General features: G+C 34.4%; 1 protein-coding gene across 3 annotated transcripts; it reads right to left on the bottom strand.

Moving 5' to 3' along the window:
• Positions 1 to 272: 272 nt before the first annotated feature.
• On the bottom strand, positions 273 to 16,227 carry LOC113493780 (probable isocitrate dehydrogenase [NAD] subunit alpha, mitochondrial). Of its 3 annotated transcripts, none has more exons than XM_026871798.1 (7): positions 16,117 to 16,227; positions 15,617 to 15,784; positions 14,591 to 14,769; positions 8,433 to 8,648; positions 7,025 to 7,160; positions 6,416 to 6,529; positions 273 to 903 (listed from the first exon to the last, which is right to left on the bottom strand). In XM_026871798.1, the coding sequence occupies exons 1-7, from the start codon at positions 16,141 to 16,143 to the stop codon at positions 676 to 678; spliced, it is 1,068 nt and encodes a 355-aa protein (XP_026727599.1). In that variant the 5' UTR covers positions 16,144 to 16,227; the 3' UTR covers positions 273 to 675. The 3 variants fall into 3 exon arrangements, with proteins under 3 accessions (XP_026727599.1, XP_026727596.1, XP_026727598.1); XM_026871795.1 differs by lacking the exon at positions 16,117 to 16,227 and adding an exon at positions 15,861 to 16,063; XM_026871797.1 differs by lacking the exons at positions 273 to 903; positions 16,117 to 16,227 and adding exons at positions 4,184 to 4,596; positions 15,861 to 16,081.
• Positions 16,228 to 16,558: the final 331 nt, after the last annotated feature.

Here is a 16,558-nt window from a genome sequence, read left to right on the forward strand (position 1 = left end):
CCTACCATCCCGGATCTGAAGCATTTAGTTATTTAACCATTTCAGGTACCTACCTTTACATTTTGTTTGTATATACCAAACTAGACACGTTTGCTTTATAAGCATTAATACTATTAGACTAAGGTCTCATGCAACTAGCATGAGATCTTTGCTTAAAAGCTCCTATGGGCTACGATGAGCATGATAAACTACGGCGCAATATATTTTTGCGCTAGAACTTGTGTAAAAACATAATATTACTATAATACTAATGAATAAATAAAACATCATAACACAGTTTATAACTTTAATTTTATAATGCGAATTCGTGTTCTTACACATTTTGATGAGATTGTGGACGTTCGAGGAAAAATAAATATCGTCAATATAAATGTCTGTTGTACCATCTTCTACAAGCTACCCTTAGACTCCATTGGATTCTTTATAACAATAAAAAAATATTTACAATATTTTGGTAACATAGATTCTATCTCAATTATTGATATAAATACTAAGATTGCATAGCAATACTGCGAGTAAAACTACTATTGAAATCGACTACTTATCTAACGTAACAGTAAGCTTTGGTAGTTACTGTTTACCGAATACAATTTTATTGTATTTTTGGCCGAATCAAGATGCTCGAGGCATCGTTCCTCCATTATTCTATACAGGCAAGGGGGACGTTCATACAGCCTAATTAAGTTTAGAGATGATGGCGTTGGTGTAGCCGCTGCACGTGCCGTTGCCGCCGAGGTCTCCGGTGAGGGACTTGCCCTCGCGGAGGACCTCGTAGCAGGCGTTCTGCACGCGGTCCGCGTGGTCGTTCAGCTGCAGGTGACGGAGCATCATGATGGCGGACAGCAGGAGGGCAGTGGGGTTGGCCATGTCCTTACCCGCGATGTCGGGGGCAGTTCCGTGCACCTATAAACAATACATGATAAGTCTCATTTCTAAGTAGAACTATTGGGTCTTACTAAAATTATTCAGCCTTATTATTAGCACTTGTCCATAAAAAACAACTATCACACTACCTTTCCAAAAATTCCTGTCATATCTCAGACTCTCAGATCAATGATTAGCTTGTCCGCAGAGATAGTAGCCGCGAAACGTTGCGCACAGTAAATTTGGCGTTAAGACCTATACTACTAGGCTACCCGTGCGGAATACAACAATCAGTTCTCCTATCTGCCGTTGAACAAACTTCTTACAAATTCTTTGATTTCTATAGACAAAACCGAACTGAACAGAGTGCATAAGGCTGCGATACCACAAGGGATGTGTAGTATAGTAAAACATTATGTGGGTCTATGCAATGGGCTATTCTATATTCTGTCGCTGTGATGATAAGATTATAATAGGTATTTGAAAAAAAAAAAAACAGTCCGTCCGTATAAATTTTATGACTATTGGCTCTTGTACACTTATCGATAGCTTCCTTTATTGTGAAAACGCAGCCTTAGTTTTATTAGTCAGTTAGTATCCGTAAAATAAACTTACCTTCAGTTACAAGTTGTTAGTAAAACAAATGACGCAGCAGTTTTTGTAATGCATTTATTCGGCTACTTATTTACATAAATTAAACTAAACAGTTTACTTAAACATAAAGCACTATTAAAATCGGGTTTCACAGCATTCAGTGTACTTATTACAGTATATTTAGCACGATGACAATCATAAATAAACATTATAAATAAAGAAGAATGCATGATGTAAATTATAAATAAGATTAGGCAGTGAATTAGTTTTATTTGTCGTTTTAAAATAGATAAATACATTTGTGTTCATTGTTTATCATAGATATACATTTAATTTACAATATCTTGACATTTTTAATATATTGTACCATTTATTGTCAGATTGTCATTTACATCAGTTGTTGTATTGATTGCAATAGACAAGATGATTTAGAACTTATCATTTTTGTTATAATTCTTGAGATACTATACGAAGGAAACTCACATGGAACTGAACTGCTTGGCTAATATTCTAACGTGCAGATAATACCTGTGATAAACACGGCGTTCCATAGCATAGTGTGAAAAGCCTGTATCTGTATCACACTGCTTTAAAATTAGACTTGGAAATGACAACTAAAATAATAATACTAAAGAAATACGTTGAAGAATTAATGTAATTATTGTACTAATAAAGCAATGAGGTAGAATAAACCAATTAAAATAATTCCATCGCATCGTATCATGGTCGTAGTAAATGCGATTTTTAATTCAAATTAAAACTACGGATAATATAACAGCCGTTTATCACAAAGTACAATACGATTTTCAACTCACATCCTTAGGCAATAAGGCTTATGTATTATTAATTTGCAAGATGTTTGTGTAAACCCTGGATTCTTTTAAATAAATACTTATACTCGCGAAGAAATTTGAACATAACACAGTTTTAATACTTGTTTCAAAAATACTATTTAAATGCTGTTTGCAAAACAAAATGGTAACACACAAAATTATAGCTATAAATCTATGCATAAGCTATGGCTAAAATTAAGTTTATTTGATAAATTAAACGGATCCAACTAAGTTATGTTGTCACACTCATGTCAGCATGTGTCTATCATTTTAAATGATCCGTTACACAAGTTAGAGTGAGACAACACTTTTCTCTCCATTCTGTACTCATTTCTATAATATTAACCTTACATATTAATTCAAACGATCACACTATGTACATAATAATCTACAAACTGATGAATATTAGCATAATCAAAAACTTATTTTGTTGTTCTCCTAAAACCATTTAAAGTAGACACCTTTCTTGTTCTTTTCCTCCTTTATATTTTTTGGCTTAGGTTCATTGTACAGGTAAGTCAATTAATTCCTCGCCTTGCTTGCATGGTTAGATTGACAAATATCCTGTAATCTATCGTTTAACACACTTCAAAACCATACCTTATCCAAATAATTTATCAATAAACACAAAGAAAACGCAGTTGACAAGCAGATCTATGTTCTAACGGAATGTATATAAATAGGGAAATAAATTACACGTTCAAATACTTCTTTGGCAGTTACACCTTTAGTGAGATGTTGGCCGAGACACTGAGACACGCAGGTATAATTAATTAGTTACACTAATGTAATTATAATTATTATTGTTGGATTAAATTTTGGTTCGCTCTTTGACATGCGGCCGGTGGTTGTAGGTGATGTCATTGCGTGATGACAACCAGTAGGCTCCACTGCTGGCTCGATCGTCAGCTAACGACGCTGATCGATAACACTCGATGTTAGTTTTGGTTCAACAGTAGCATTTTAGGACCGAATCATATTCGAATCCAAACCAGAACCAAACTAGATTTGGGGGTAAGCATTATTAGCCAGTGATTTTGTATAAATAAATTACGTAAGACAGCACCTTACTACAATATGTTTTTGTTTGAACTGCTTAGTCAGTGTCTCATCCAGCACCTCAAGATCTCCAATTAATCTCATACAAATAAGCGATATTCACACATCTCTAGAGTAATGCAAAACGCTTACTAATAAGTAGGTCAACAATTTGATCTATTTATAATTGAATTGAACTATTATCTGTACCGTTACTGATACTACCACCATCTGTTACTGGGACTAAATACAATTATATTCTCGTACACAATAATTAATATTTAAACAATGTATATCACTTGGAGTTTGGTTGCATGATTTTATTATTGTGTAAAAGGCACATACGTCAAAAAAAGAAATAAAAAATATAGAATAATAATATATAAAAAAAAAACATACTTAAAGTATGTGAAAGAGCTGAGTTGGCTGCACATGAATTGGAAATAAAATAAATTGTTAATTTCAATACACGGTGATTTTTTAGTCGTCTTACAAAAGAAGCCCAGTTCAAGTATCCGACGTAAAATACCCCTAGCTGTGATTACTATTTTTTTATCATCAACTAAGATCATAAGTACGAAGAAAAATTAAACAAGACAAATCTGAAAATACTCTTAAAAATTATCAAAACGCCGCCGCCCGCGCCCCTCACCATTGTTACAAGGCTCGGACCGCTCTCGCAACAGAGCTTTATTTCTAAAAAACTACGAGTTGCATCATAATGTTGAATAAAATTGTATTTTAAATTTATTCAAATTTCATAAATACCTATTTTTTTTTTTATCATGAACGTGTTCTAGTCATTGGATACACGAACTGGGCTGCTTTTGTAAGACGACTAAAAAATCACGGTGTATATTGATAAATGTTTTTCACTCCCTTGTGTTAATGAAATCAATTTAAATACTGTTGGCTTGTCATGTAGCTAGGAGCACGTTCTACGCCTGATCTGTTATGATTGAAAACTTCAGCTCTGTGTATAATTGAATCCTGAAGGGATATTGGATGAAGATAAGTGTACATAGTCCCCGAGTGCAGCCTACTGCAGGTGCTTGATGATCTCGTTGGTGTACTCTGTGCAGGAGCTGGTCCCGCCGAGGTCCTCGGTGAGCACCCGGCCCTCCTTGAGCACGGAGAAGCAGGCGGCCTGGATGCGGTGGGCGTGCTGCGGCAGCCGCAGGTGCTGCAGCATCATGACGCCCGACAGCAGCAGCGCCGTGGGGTTGGCGCGGTCCGCGCCCGCGATGCCGGGCGCCGTGCCGTGCACCTGCGGGGGGGGCGGGTTAGCGGCCGGGACCAGGAGCTTGGACAGTTAGCTGCATATCAGTAGTGACTAGCGAAGTTCATGTTGTATATGAAGACCGAGAAATAAAGACAGACAGGAATAATACTACTTGTTTTATTTATATGCGAATACAAAACCATGTTTGTGTGTTCTCAAATTCATTTTCAAACTCTCATCAACACAGAATTAGTCTCTAAAGACACATCAAAGAAAATCGCACTGTAATATCACACCTGCCATTTCTTTATAACTATTAAAAAGAATAACAACGATATTATATAATTGACTAGTTATAATAAAGTGAACAAAATTGTACCACTGATATGCACGTAACTGTAGTATATTATACACATAATTAAAGTATTAGATACCACAATCTATTTATATCATATCATTCATAATAAAAAGATGCCTTAGTAATGACTGTAAAAACATAAAAATGACAATGATTCATCCTCTAGAAATATGCAATGAAAAAATATAAAATATTTATTTAGCTTCATCAATATTTTGAATCAAAGTTGGAATTTAAGAGTATCAAAATTATAGAGAAAGAAAACAAGAACAAAATGATTTATTCATCCCCAACTCCCACCCATTATTTTAGACATAAACATGCAGACAGGTACATGACATTATATTAAAGACTTTTTAATAAAACAATATGAAAAAAATGCATTAGATGTGTTTTTGTTTTATCATATTAATCAAACAGACATTCACATAAAAGGTATTAGCCACAACATTTATTTAACAAGTACATTTTCATGCGGTTATTGCCAGGTAATAATATTTTTTTTTTTAACATGGAAGCCCACACCGGTTAGTAGTTCAAACTCAATAATTTGAAATAACTTATCTTGCCAAAAGAGTTTTAATTTCTGTCTCACGTCGGACTCACAAAATTGGCTCCGGTTCTAAAGATGATTTATTTTGTCACTACTTTTCATTTGTTTGTATTTAAAACTGTAATTTTTTTTGATTTTGGTCTCCCAAGAATTTAGGTTTAAACATTACAGTACTGGGACAAACTATGAAGATCATTTATTTAACGAAACTTTTATGTGTGAAATTTTTAAAGATTTGAGTTCAAAACAGTCATTAATTTATTTCTTAACATTATTTGCAGCATCGTGTAAAAGTACAAAATTATAAGATTTTCGATTTTAGTTTAGCACAAAATTAGGCTAAAATATTTCATTAACCTGAGAAACAATCCGTTTATAAGTACCTATATATCTTAAACAAGATGAATTGAATTTAATATAATTGTACAGCTGAAATGTATCATTAATATTGTAAGATTTTCCGGAAAACAGATGTTTTTTATGCTAAGGTCAACAACAACTTTATGATGTATAGTTGTAATATGAGATCATTCGGTTTATTACATCTAAATACCAGTCGTGATTTCGCAGTTTGTGGGAAAGAGCTATAAAACTAATTAACCCATTCAATGCTTCCGATGTTAGACATATATATCAAAAAGTAATTCTGTGGCAGCGCCGCCACAGAGGTTTAAAACACAAATAATTTGTTATCTGGACCATACATAATTAACAATATCATTTTTTTTTTCAAAAACAAAACAAAACAGTTGCTTTTGGCGAGCGTTTTTGAGAAGAAAATCATAACGTTGAATGGGTTAAAATAACTACTAATGTATTCTAATATCTACTAGTCTAAGTAGTACTAGTGACGTAGTCAATCTGTCAACATATTTCAAAATGCAGCCTTTACTTTTCTCAAGTAGTCTTCTTAAGACAACAATACATAATTGAGTAATGTGAGCAATACTTACAGACTCGAAGAGCGCGCCGTTCTTGCCGATGTTGCCGGAGGGCGTGAGGCCGAGCCCGCCCACCAGCCCCGAGCACATGTCCGACATGATGTCACCGTACAAGTTCGGCATCACCTGGAATATATGGCAAGTCAACATGTAGGGATAAATGTAGTCCAGTTTTTCCTTTGATTTAAAAATAACATATAAGTAAGAATGAAAATTGCTGCAAGTAGGAACTTTAACAGGAATTAAATGTTGTGAAATTGAGACACAGCTCACTTCCACTTTAGTAAAAAATCTGCTTAAAGATTAGACACACACAGGTGGCATTCGTAAGTGAGTGTGTGCGAAGCTAAGCTATTACTGCACAAGTTGATCGATCACAGATTACGCTACGCTTGACACGGTCGATCCGTAGACGGGTCACCATCTCCTTCCAACGAGTTCCTCCGTGTTTCGGAAGGCACGTTAAAGTATTGCAAAAAAAGCACTGGTACTTTGCTGAATCCGGGTAGACTTGAAGCCGATCCCAACATAGTAGCGAAAAGGTCAGTACGATGTTAAGGAGGCATTGATGCATTTTTTTTTTGTTCTAGCCGCCAGCGAATAGTAGCTTTAATTACTTACCAGTACGTCGAACTTGGAGGGGTCCTGCACCATGTTGAGGCAGACAGTGTCGAGGTAGCGCTCCTCGAACTTGATGTCGGGGTACTTGGTTGCCAGCTCGCGGCAACACCGCAGGAAAAGACCGTCTGACATACGCCTGCAAATATTATTATGTGCGTTAGTTGATGATGAATTGACTACGTATCGATAACGAATAATAGTTTAATTTGGTTTTGGAGTTGGGATTTTTTATAAATCCTTTCAAAAAAGAGCATTCGAAGTTAGAGTAGCTTCAAGAGGAATTCTACAACAAAGACTCTTCAAAAAAGTCACAGTGAAGCGTGGCGAAATTTTTTATTTTGTAATTATGGTATTGACGTCTTGTTTGTGATGTGTAAAATTACTGTTGTGTAGTCTGCAATAAAGTCGAAAAACAGGGTAATATTGATAACTCGTATGGGGTTGTGGTCACCTAGCCAAACCCACTGTGCGCGTGGATCGCGGGTTTGATTGCCGCATAGGACAAGCATTTTTATGATCCACCAATGCTAGCCCTAAGTAACAGGCATCTTTGTGCATGTGAATCTAATGTTTGTGCAAGACAAGGATAAAAATCCTTAGTGCGAGGGTCGTACCAAAGAAAACATTGTCGCAATAAGCAAATTACAAAGAGAGAAGTGATGCAAAACACATTCATAACGTATTGATATTGAAAACAATAAATTATAATGTTTGTGCTGTAAAACGACACTGTTTCGTTAGCTGAAGGTTCGAGTGACATTCCACTCACATGAGCAGCAATTAGAACATCCATGTTAGGAGTGAATGACGGTGTAACGTTACTTGTAATTTATCTTTGTATTTAAAATGTAGAACTACATACTGAGCTGTACGAAAGATTTGGAGTCACGTATAGATGGTTAAATTAAGATCTTATTGTATAGGTAACGCAATGCAAATGAATTGTGTTTATGTATCGCCACATTAAATACAAACTCCTTTATTTTAAGATTTTCTCATCCAAAAACTTACACCTAAGATTTGGCGATAACTTATTTTGTATGTAATAAAACCAGCAAATCTTCCTCCTCAAGTTAATAACCTACTTCTAACTATCATTTTATGGGCGATTTGTCACATCCATAGCCATAATGATTTTTTCAGCCTTTTAAAGGGCATTATTCACTTCTATCATTCACTCAATAATTGACTGCCCTAATAACCGAGTGGTTGAAGTCACCACCACACCGAACCCGTCGCCGGTTGGGGTGATTCCCGCGTGGGGCAAGTATTTGTGTGATCCACTCATGCTTATTATGAGTTTCGGTGTCTTTGTGCACGAGATATATATGTTTGTGAAACCCCCGCGACACTGTGAATCCTTTTAAACAAAGGAATGACCAAATTTCGATCCCTAATTAAAACTTACATAATGTTAGCCTTGTGCACGGCGGTGACCTTCTTCCTGTTGTTGTCGCGCGCGAACTGGAACGCGAACTCGGCGACCCGCTTGCTGGCCTCCTCGGTGATCAGCTTGATGGACTGCACGACGCCGTCCACAATCTCGTGCTCGATACCCGAGTACTCGCCCTCAGTGTTCTCACGGATCGTCACCACGTCCACGTTGTCGTATAACGTTTTGATACTGGAACAATGTGATTGTAGATTAGTAAAGAAATTATACATTACGGCTCATTAGTTTAGTGTTGTTGTTGTTCGATTCTCAACCAGGAGAAATGTTTTTTGTGATGAGCACGACCATTTCATTCTGTCGGGATGTGTCTAATCTATGAGTATATAATTAGAAGGAACATATTTTTCAGTGTCTAGTTCTCATAGTACATGCTTTGCTTAGTTTGAGACGACATGGCGTTGAAAGTTATCTTTTCTTTGTTTCTCAATGACCGTCTTTAAACGCTACGCTACTTTTCTATGGCTTCCACGAAGCATGCTTTGTGCCTAATGTCTTTCAGTTTAAAATGGGGTATAAATATTATTTACATTTTTATTAAGAATTTTTATCTATGGATGATAAGGCCGCAACAATTTCCACAAGTGCACGCTGGCAAATAATGTATGTAAGCTATTAGGACAACGAATCAGTTAGCGAACGCGTCACAGTACTCACAGTGCAGGTCAACTGTTTGTTGTTTTTAAACTCTGGCAAAAAGCCAGGCTTAAAAACATTGGGATGAAGATGATAGATTGATTAAATTATTTCTATTTGAAAGGAGAGAACAACAAACATACCTCATTATTTTATTTAGATATATTAATTAATTAATTCTTATAATTTTGTATGTTATATAAGGTATCAAATCGTTGACTGTTGTTTTCCTACTAAATGATTGAGTTTTTTACGAGCATAAATCTGTGAATAACTAGATATTACGTAAAATAATCTAGAATTGAGCGGAGTGCGACATGCCATTAATCTGGTAAAATCTTGTTTCATTTGAGACTGGCAAAATGAAAACCGCCCAAAACCGACCATGCTTAAAGATTTCCGTGTGCATGCATTTTTTATTAGCACTAAGTTAAGTTGGCATAGCATAGTAACATGTTAAAATATATGATAATTTGATTATCACTAACATCGTCGTTTTGTGATGTTGTTAAATCGTCTTTTCGGAATTCTTTACATTATTTCAGTCTTTGTTGTAAGTAAAGACAAACATTAAACATTGACAACGTTTTATGAAACATTTCTTAAGGAACTGTTTTTATTTCTTTTCTGTATAACGTAGCGATGATAATTTTGTACATTTTACTTATCTAATTAGTTAACTAATTAGTTTTTAGAATACTTATTTTGTTAAAATATGTTAAATGAAAGTAGACGTTAGCACCCAACTTCAACAATATAAAATTGAAGTATGATTGGATAAATGAAAGTCAACTATTTTTTTATAAAAACACGTAGATTATATAAAAATATACCTATTTTTAAACAAGGAAAACAGGAATGATTTGATGCAGATTATGCATAAGATCATTATTATGCATCTTTATCGAAATAATCATAAGTAATTTAACCTTTTTGTTAAAATCTATATGCTGCGAGAAGTTCTTAGTATTTCACATATGGAATATACTTTAACAATAGATGTTCGTCAATAGACGACACAACACCGCGTTTTTGTCAAACAACCTTGATACCAAGGTTGTTAACGTTACCGAGTCGTAAAAACGTTGTCAAAACGATTCCACACCGAATAAGGAACAATTAGTACAAAAGTGATATTATACTTAGATACTTGACTGGTAGAGAATGTTTGCTCCTTTTTAGATAATTTCATGTATAAGTATAATAAATAAAATAAATAACAAGCCGAGTTTAGCTAGAAAATTGTCAATAACAATTGATTGTTGTAACTCCTTCAATAGTGGCCACTTTGTTAACAGCCTTCTTAACCTATTTACTAAGTATAAGTGTGATAACACTTGAGAAAATTGTTACAATGGTTTCAAGAAGGTACCAAATAAATCAAGACTATTGTTATTCAGTAGCCTCAAACAACCTACTTAAGAATGCTGTTGGAGTAAAAGATAGACATCATTCTATGCCATGTAGTGATGTATCTCGCTTTCACAACAAACAGTCTTATTTAACCCCAAAGTTCTCGTCACTCTAAAGCTGTCTTTGACAGCTTCTACAAAAACTTAATACATTGACCTCAATAAAGTCATTGACCGGATCGCCGACAGTGAGTTGGCACTTAGCTCTTTCCCCTCAATAGTAAATTCATTTTGATTATATTTACAACTAACCTTGGAAAGACACCTTCTGAATCAGAGCCATTGACATTGCTTGATAGTCAAGATAGTGTTATCAGTACGTGCTCAAGTGCGCATTCTTTATCTTTGAACGATACGGGGAAAAATTATAGTAATTGGATTTTAAAAGATCATATTGTTCTATTTATTTTTTATTTTCGAGATCGATATTTGCTTTCGAGAAATTTTCTATCTTTAACCAATTTTTTATGTGGGATTAAGATATGTGTACTTAATATCGTAATCCTACGCAAAGGTTATGTAAAGGACTAAGTTGAGTGATCACTGGATAAGATAAAGTTAAGCTGTTAAGTAAAAGAGCATGACAGTTATGTATCATGCATAATAAAATAATACGTATACATTTGTTTTAAACAATTGTTACGGCTTAGTAGTCTTCGTAGGTTGACAAAACAAGAATATGGTTGCTTTAAAAGTTTAAACGAAAACTAGGCTGAATATCGAGTTCAACTCGACAGGTCAACAGGTTAACGACCCTTAAACGGTGTACGATTAATAATAAAAGTATTGTTCAATTTTTTTATTTTTTTTTTCGTATAACGTGCAGAACGGGCGCTTATATAGCTACTCGCTTTATAATCCTCTATTTTATTATTATTATTTATTATATTGAATTTTATTATGACCCTATTGTTGAAAACTGGGTTTCATGAAATAAATAATATGCAATAACTACAGTTTTGACTAACTTTAAAGAAGTTTGCATTTTTAAATAAGCACAGCATGGTGTTTTTGGCTTTCGATTTCTTCTTAAAAAATAACAAGAATAAGTTTAATATCTACTAATTCCTGCATATCAAACCCTACTTATTCAGGCTCTTTTTCCCACTAAACGATATACTCCTAATCTGTACAATCATGTAACTGTTCATTTGCAACAAAAACACAAAGATTACCTAATAAATAACATTGAAAAACCCAATTAGTAATGCCAAATTCCAATGCTCAAATTACACATTTTGCCACATGTGTAAGTCACTTATTAAATTATCTGTTTGGCGTCAATGAGATATGATTTGATTGTACAATCACAATACTATGGTTAACGTCACGCCGTGAATTATGTGATGTAACAGTTTATTGTGTGACGTGCGGCGCCTTTATAGCGGTAGAGTTTGCACAGGAATTAGTAGCGTCGAAAGAAAAAATGCTCCGGATTAGAATTTGAATAATTATAATTGATTATTACGGAGTATTATTTTATTTGATGTAGAGTAAAAATAACAATAATGCTGACCTACTTTCTTAAAGGGAATGATTGAAACTACAAGTTGAAAATAAATGAAATAAGTCCTAGTTATCTATTATCTTCATAATACTTTGAGTACAATAAGTTAGTCAGGAACAAGTAAGTTGAATGCACTCAGATACAAGAGGTTTTTTTCGACGGATTGGATCGTATGCATTTCGAAGTCTGCTAGTAGTGCCTTGAAGTCACTAACATCTCTTTTGCCAATTAACTACCGGAACATTTAATCAATTAAAATATTTGATTGTAAAATGAAAAGATTTAATACTGCTACATGCGTGAAGAGCGATTAAAGATTAAAACTGCAGATTCAATTTTAAGTCAAAAGCCAACGCCGTCGTTATTTCTACATATAATACTATAAACCTATTTATTATTGTTCTATTCGTTATCAATAGTCAAGGTTTATCAATAAACCGGCCACTCAAGCAAAACCTTTAAATCCATACAAATCCGTTATAAAATAAATCCTTTTACATTAATATGCGGAATCAACCAGTTTCATGTAAAATCCGCAGTAATCAATCGTGCACTTATCGAAGCACTCATGTGATTCAATCAATTTGTCATAGACAGATAAGATTGTCATATTAGGGAAATGTAAAGGACGAATATAGCCTTTAGGGCATTCGAATTAGAGTCGATTTTTGTTAGTATGGCAGGCAGTATAAGCCGATAGCAGGTGATCAATAGTTTAAGTGATCGTAGTTAGTTTTACCTGCTACGTTATAATTGATTGAATTAAACATTGGCTTGATAAATATATGATATATGGTTTAAATCCGATTGTTAAGTAATTTTACTGGGAATTTTGAGTATTTTTGGTCGAAGTACAAATTTAGCGTTGATTTAATTGTAAACAAGGAGGACTCATTAAAATGCCAAGAGACAGGACAGGACATTTTAGCTTGCCTATAGTTGTTACATAGCATGTTTAACTATCCGACATTCTGGCAAATATCCAAGTTGTAAAGCCACAACTTTCGAATGCAGTGTGACATAAAAACAAAACGGTGCTGATATTTTAATGCACTAATTTCTGTTGTCTCAGCAAAAGCAATATGAGAAGTTACAAATAATGAGGATGTCATTGACAACCTGTAATACGTCTACAGAAGGTAAGGAAAACAAAACAGGATATTTTCTCCATAAAATAAGACCTAACTTACAAAAATACAACGTCAAGGTAAAAACGTTTCAATCATAATTTATCATCAGATGATTACAGGAAAACATTAGGGAAAAATTGCATGTAAAGGATGATGATAGAAAACTCAGCACGTTTAACCCGGTGATTGGGACCTTGACGTCTAGACGAGATATCGATGACTTATCATTGACCCACATCGAGCCAAGTTTAACTCAAGTTCAAGAATTATCGGCGCATTTATAACTGTACACTAATCAATAGCTTTTACGGATGCACTATCTTTCTACAGTTTTGTGAAAACAATGAATAGAATGGAATTCTAAGACTATCTTCATCTATCTATGCTCATCTTACCAAAAAGGCAAACTTTGCGACTTTGTAACCTTGTAAGGGATAATCGCAATCTCTCACCACTTTAGAAACTGTATTACCAATCGTAAGACACGTTATTCGCGGTGTACCGGACCAGGCTATACATTTTATATATTAATTTGAAAAGTACTGACTGCAAAGTGGGCGCGGGTCGTTGTTTAAAGAGAAGATACTATTCCCGAATTGATATATCTTTACTACAATAAGCATTTAAGACGTACAACCTAAGGTTTGCAAAGTATATACTTTACAAACTTGTATCTTAACTGCAAAACTACGTTTATGAGCAATACAAGGTCTTAGGTAGATAACAGTATTGACACTATAAAATCATGTGCATTCTAATATTATAAATGTATTTTTGTAACATGAATTGCTTTTACAAATGACATGCATATTATGCATTTAATTTATATAATATGCAGATACCAGTGAGTCAGTCCGTGAGTCATGGGACTTTTATCAAATTAAGCTGAGTTGCATTGACCTTATGACAAATATTTGTAACAATGCTGGCTCATATAACTTTGTCAAATTATTATTTCACTCAATAATGAATAATCATTGGCCTGAAACTCTTACAGAATTGGGGAAGCCCTTCACTCAGTCTGAATATTTAATGGATTGTTATGTTAAACATGCACTGGCAAAGTTACATAGTTGCTGATTGAATTCTAGTGTCATTAACAATTGTACATACTTGAATTATACAAATGCAAGGCTGCATACAATACTAGTTTTAAAAATCAATGGTACCAAGCTAGCTAAATTAACAATTATTCTACTAATTTAAGCACACACAAGGTCTGTTTTCAGAATGGTCAAGTTAAAATAAAACTGTTTAAAAGGATGCCATTAGATTTTTAAAAGTAAACAAATTATAAATCAAGTCAAGTAAATAAAGGATAAAGCAAGCTCATACAAATGTTTGTCTTACGAAGCTAGTCCTGTATACTATTAAAAATCAGATTAATTAAAATAGTATAATAATTATAAGTTTAAAAAAGCTAATACATACCCATCTAAACTCTTGCAAGGTCTGACATTAGCATATAAGTCAAACTCTTTACGGAGTGCCAAGTTAAGTGACCGGTAACCCTTGCCGACAGGGGTCATCAGAGGCCCCTTCAGACCAATTTTGTTGGCATTTACAGAGTCAATGGCTTTCTGTGGGATACCGAACTTGCCATCGGGACCCTAGAACAAAAGATTTGTTATATTTTTTTGTAGTAGTTATACAGATAATTTTTATGTGGTTTGAAACTCGGGTATTACATTAAGGCAGTTTTTCGTGACGTTGATGTAAAAAGGTAATAAACTTTATTAACCTGAACCTCCTGCTTCCGCAGCTACTAATCTTCTGATATTTTATGCTACATAAATTATGCGAGTCGGTTTATACCAAGTTCAGTTTAACAGTGTGCAGATTTAATTATTTTAGTTGTTTTGTAAAAAGATTAGCTATGTATAAAGAAAGTGTGCTTAATAAAGTTACTCATGAAACATTTTTATAAGCTTATGTAACCAAGATTCAAACATCAGATTGCCTAGAAAGTAACATAGTATTGAAAGTATTTTCAATTTAGTCTCATTCACTTTATACTCGGGTGAAACAAATTGGTAAATAGTATATATTTCAGCATACATAAAATAAAATGTATCAGTAAGGAAAAATTCAAACAATAGCAGGAGCATAAATACTGTGCAACAAATACAAAATGTTCAAATATAGTTAGTTTCGTCTACTTCTACTATCTTAGACATGAAATCATAAATTATTTGTGACATAAACAAAGACTGAAATAAAACATTATTTAATTACTTGTAAACAATGGAAAGTAGGTATGTAAGTACACACTATTGAAATTAAAATGATTTAAACGAAATAACATGACGTGCAGACATAAAAAAATAAAAAGTTTCGAAGAGTTAAAAAAACACTATACTTCATAGCTAAATCATGGTTTCGGACTTAATTGCTGTTACAGTGAGACACTAATTCGTTCAGATAATATTGCATGGTTACTCAGAGTACGGTACTTACCCTGACAGCTGTGACGTCGACCTCATCCCACTCGATGGGGACTTTCGCAGCCTCGAAGATTTTCTGCACGGCGACCGTGATCTCGGGCCCAATGCCGTGGCCCGGGATCAGCGTCACCTTGCGCACCCCCGAACTGTACTGCGCCGCGCCGCTCCGGCCCGCCGGGACCTACGCACCACCAGCAGACACCAGTCACATAACCTCCAATACATCACCAGTAAATCACAAAAAAATAATATTTAACCTCATCTTTCCCTCCCCTATGCACCCCAGAACCATCACTCGCGGCCGGCTGCAGCCACTTCAGCAGCGATCCTAACACTTTACTCTCACGAAAAGGATCCAAAAGCACTTTTATGTAATTCTTAGACATAACTATACTACGTCTATTTTTGGATGGGGAGAATTATTTCGCAGGAGCCCACGAAAGCAAAAAATCTTAAAGGTTGCATGCAACAGGACGCAACGATAGTTATTATGTAACACTGTTACAAACTTACAATTTTCCTGATAATTCTTGCAGCCATTTCTCTAATTTTTGCTAATTCGACGAGTGATAACTCCGCGGCAAAGGGCGGAGGGGGAGGAAATTGCAGCGCGGTAACTACGCATGACCGGAAATAGCTATCAAGGACATTTTGAACCAGTATCTCATATAATTAATTAAAAAAATGATTAGTTGTAACGTAATTATAAACATTTTTGGTAGAAAATGAATGCATTTAAATTTTAAAGAAATATACATATTTTTTTAGAAAGAAAGACATATTTTTTATTCCCTGGCAATACACCTTGGAAACGTCATTTTTTTAAATCTTATAAGCAAATATACCATGGTTATTGAAATTAACAGTATCAATTTATACGATTAACACATTTTTTTGTATTAATATTAGACTCTAAACCTAACCTGGTACCTTTTATGTCAGAATATTAGTATGA

This window comes from Trichoplusia ni, chromosome 5 (genome assembly GCF_003590095.1).
Source record: "Trichoplusia ni isolate ovarian cell line Hi5 chromosome 5, tn1, whole genome shotgun sequence".
Lineage (NCBI taxonomy): Eukaryota > Metazoa > Arthropoda > Insecta > Lepidoptera > Noctuidae > Trichoplusia > Trichoplusia ni.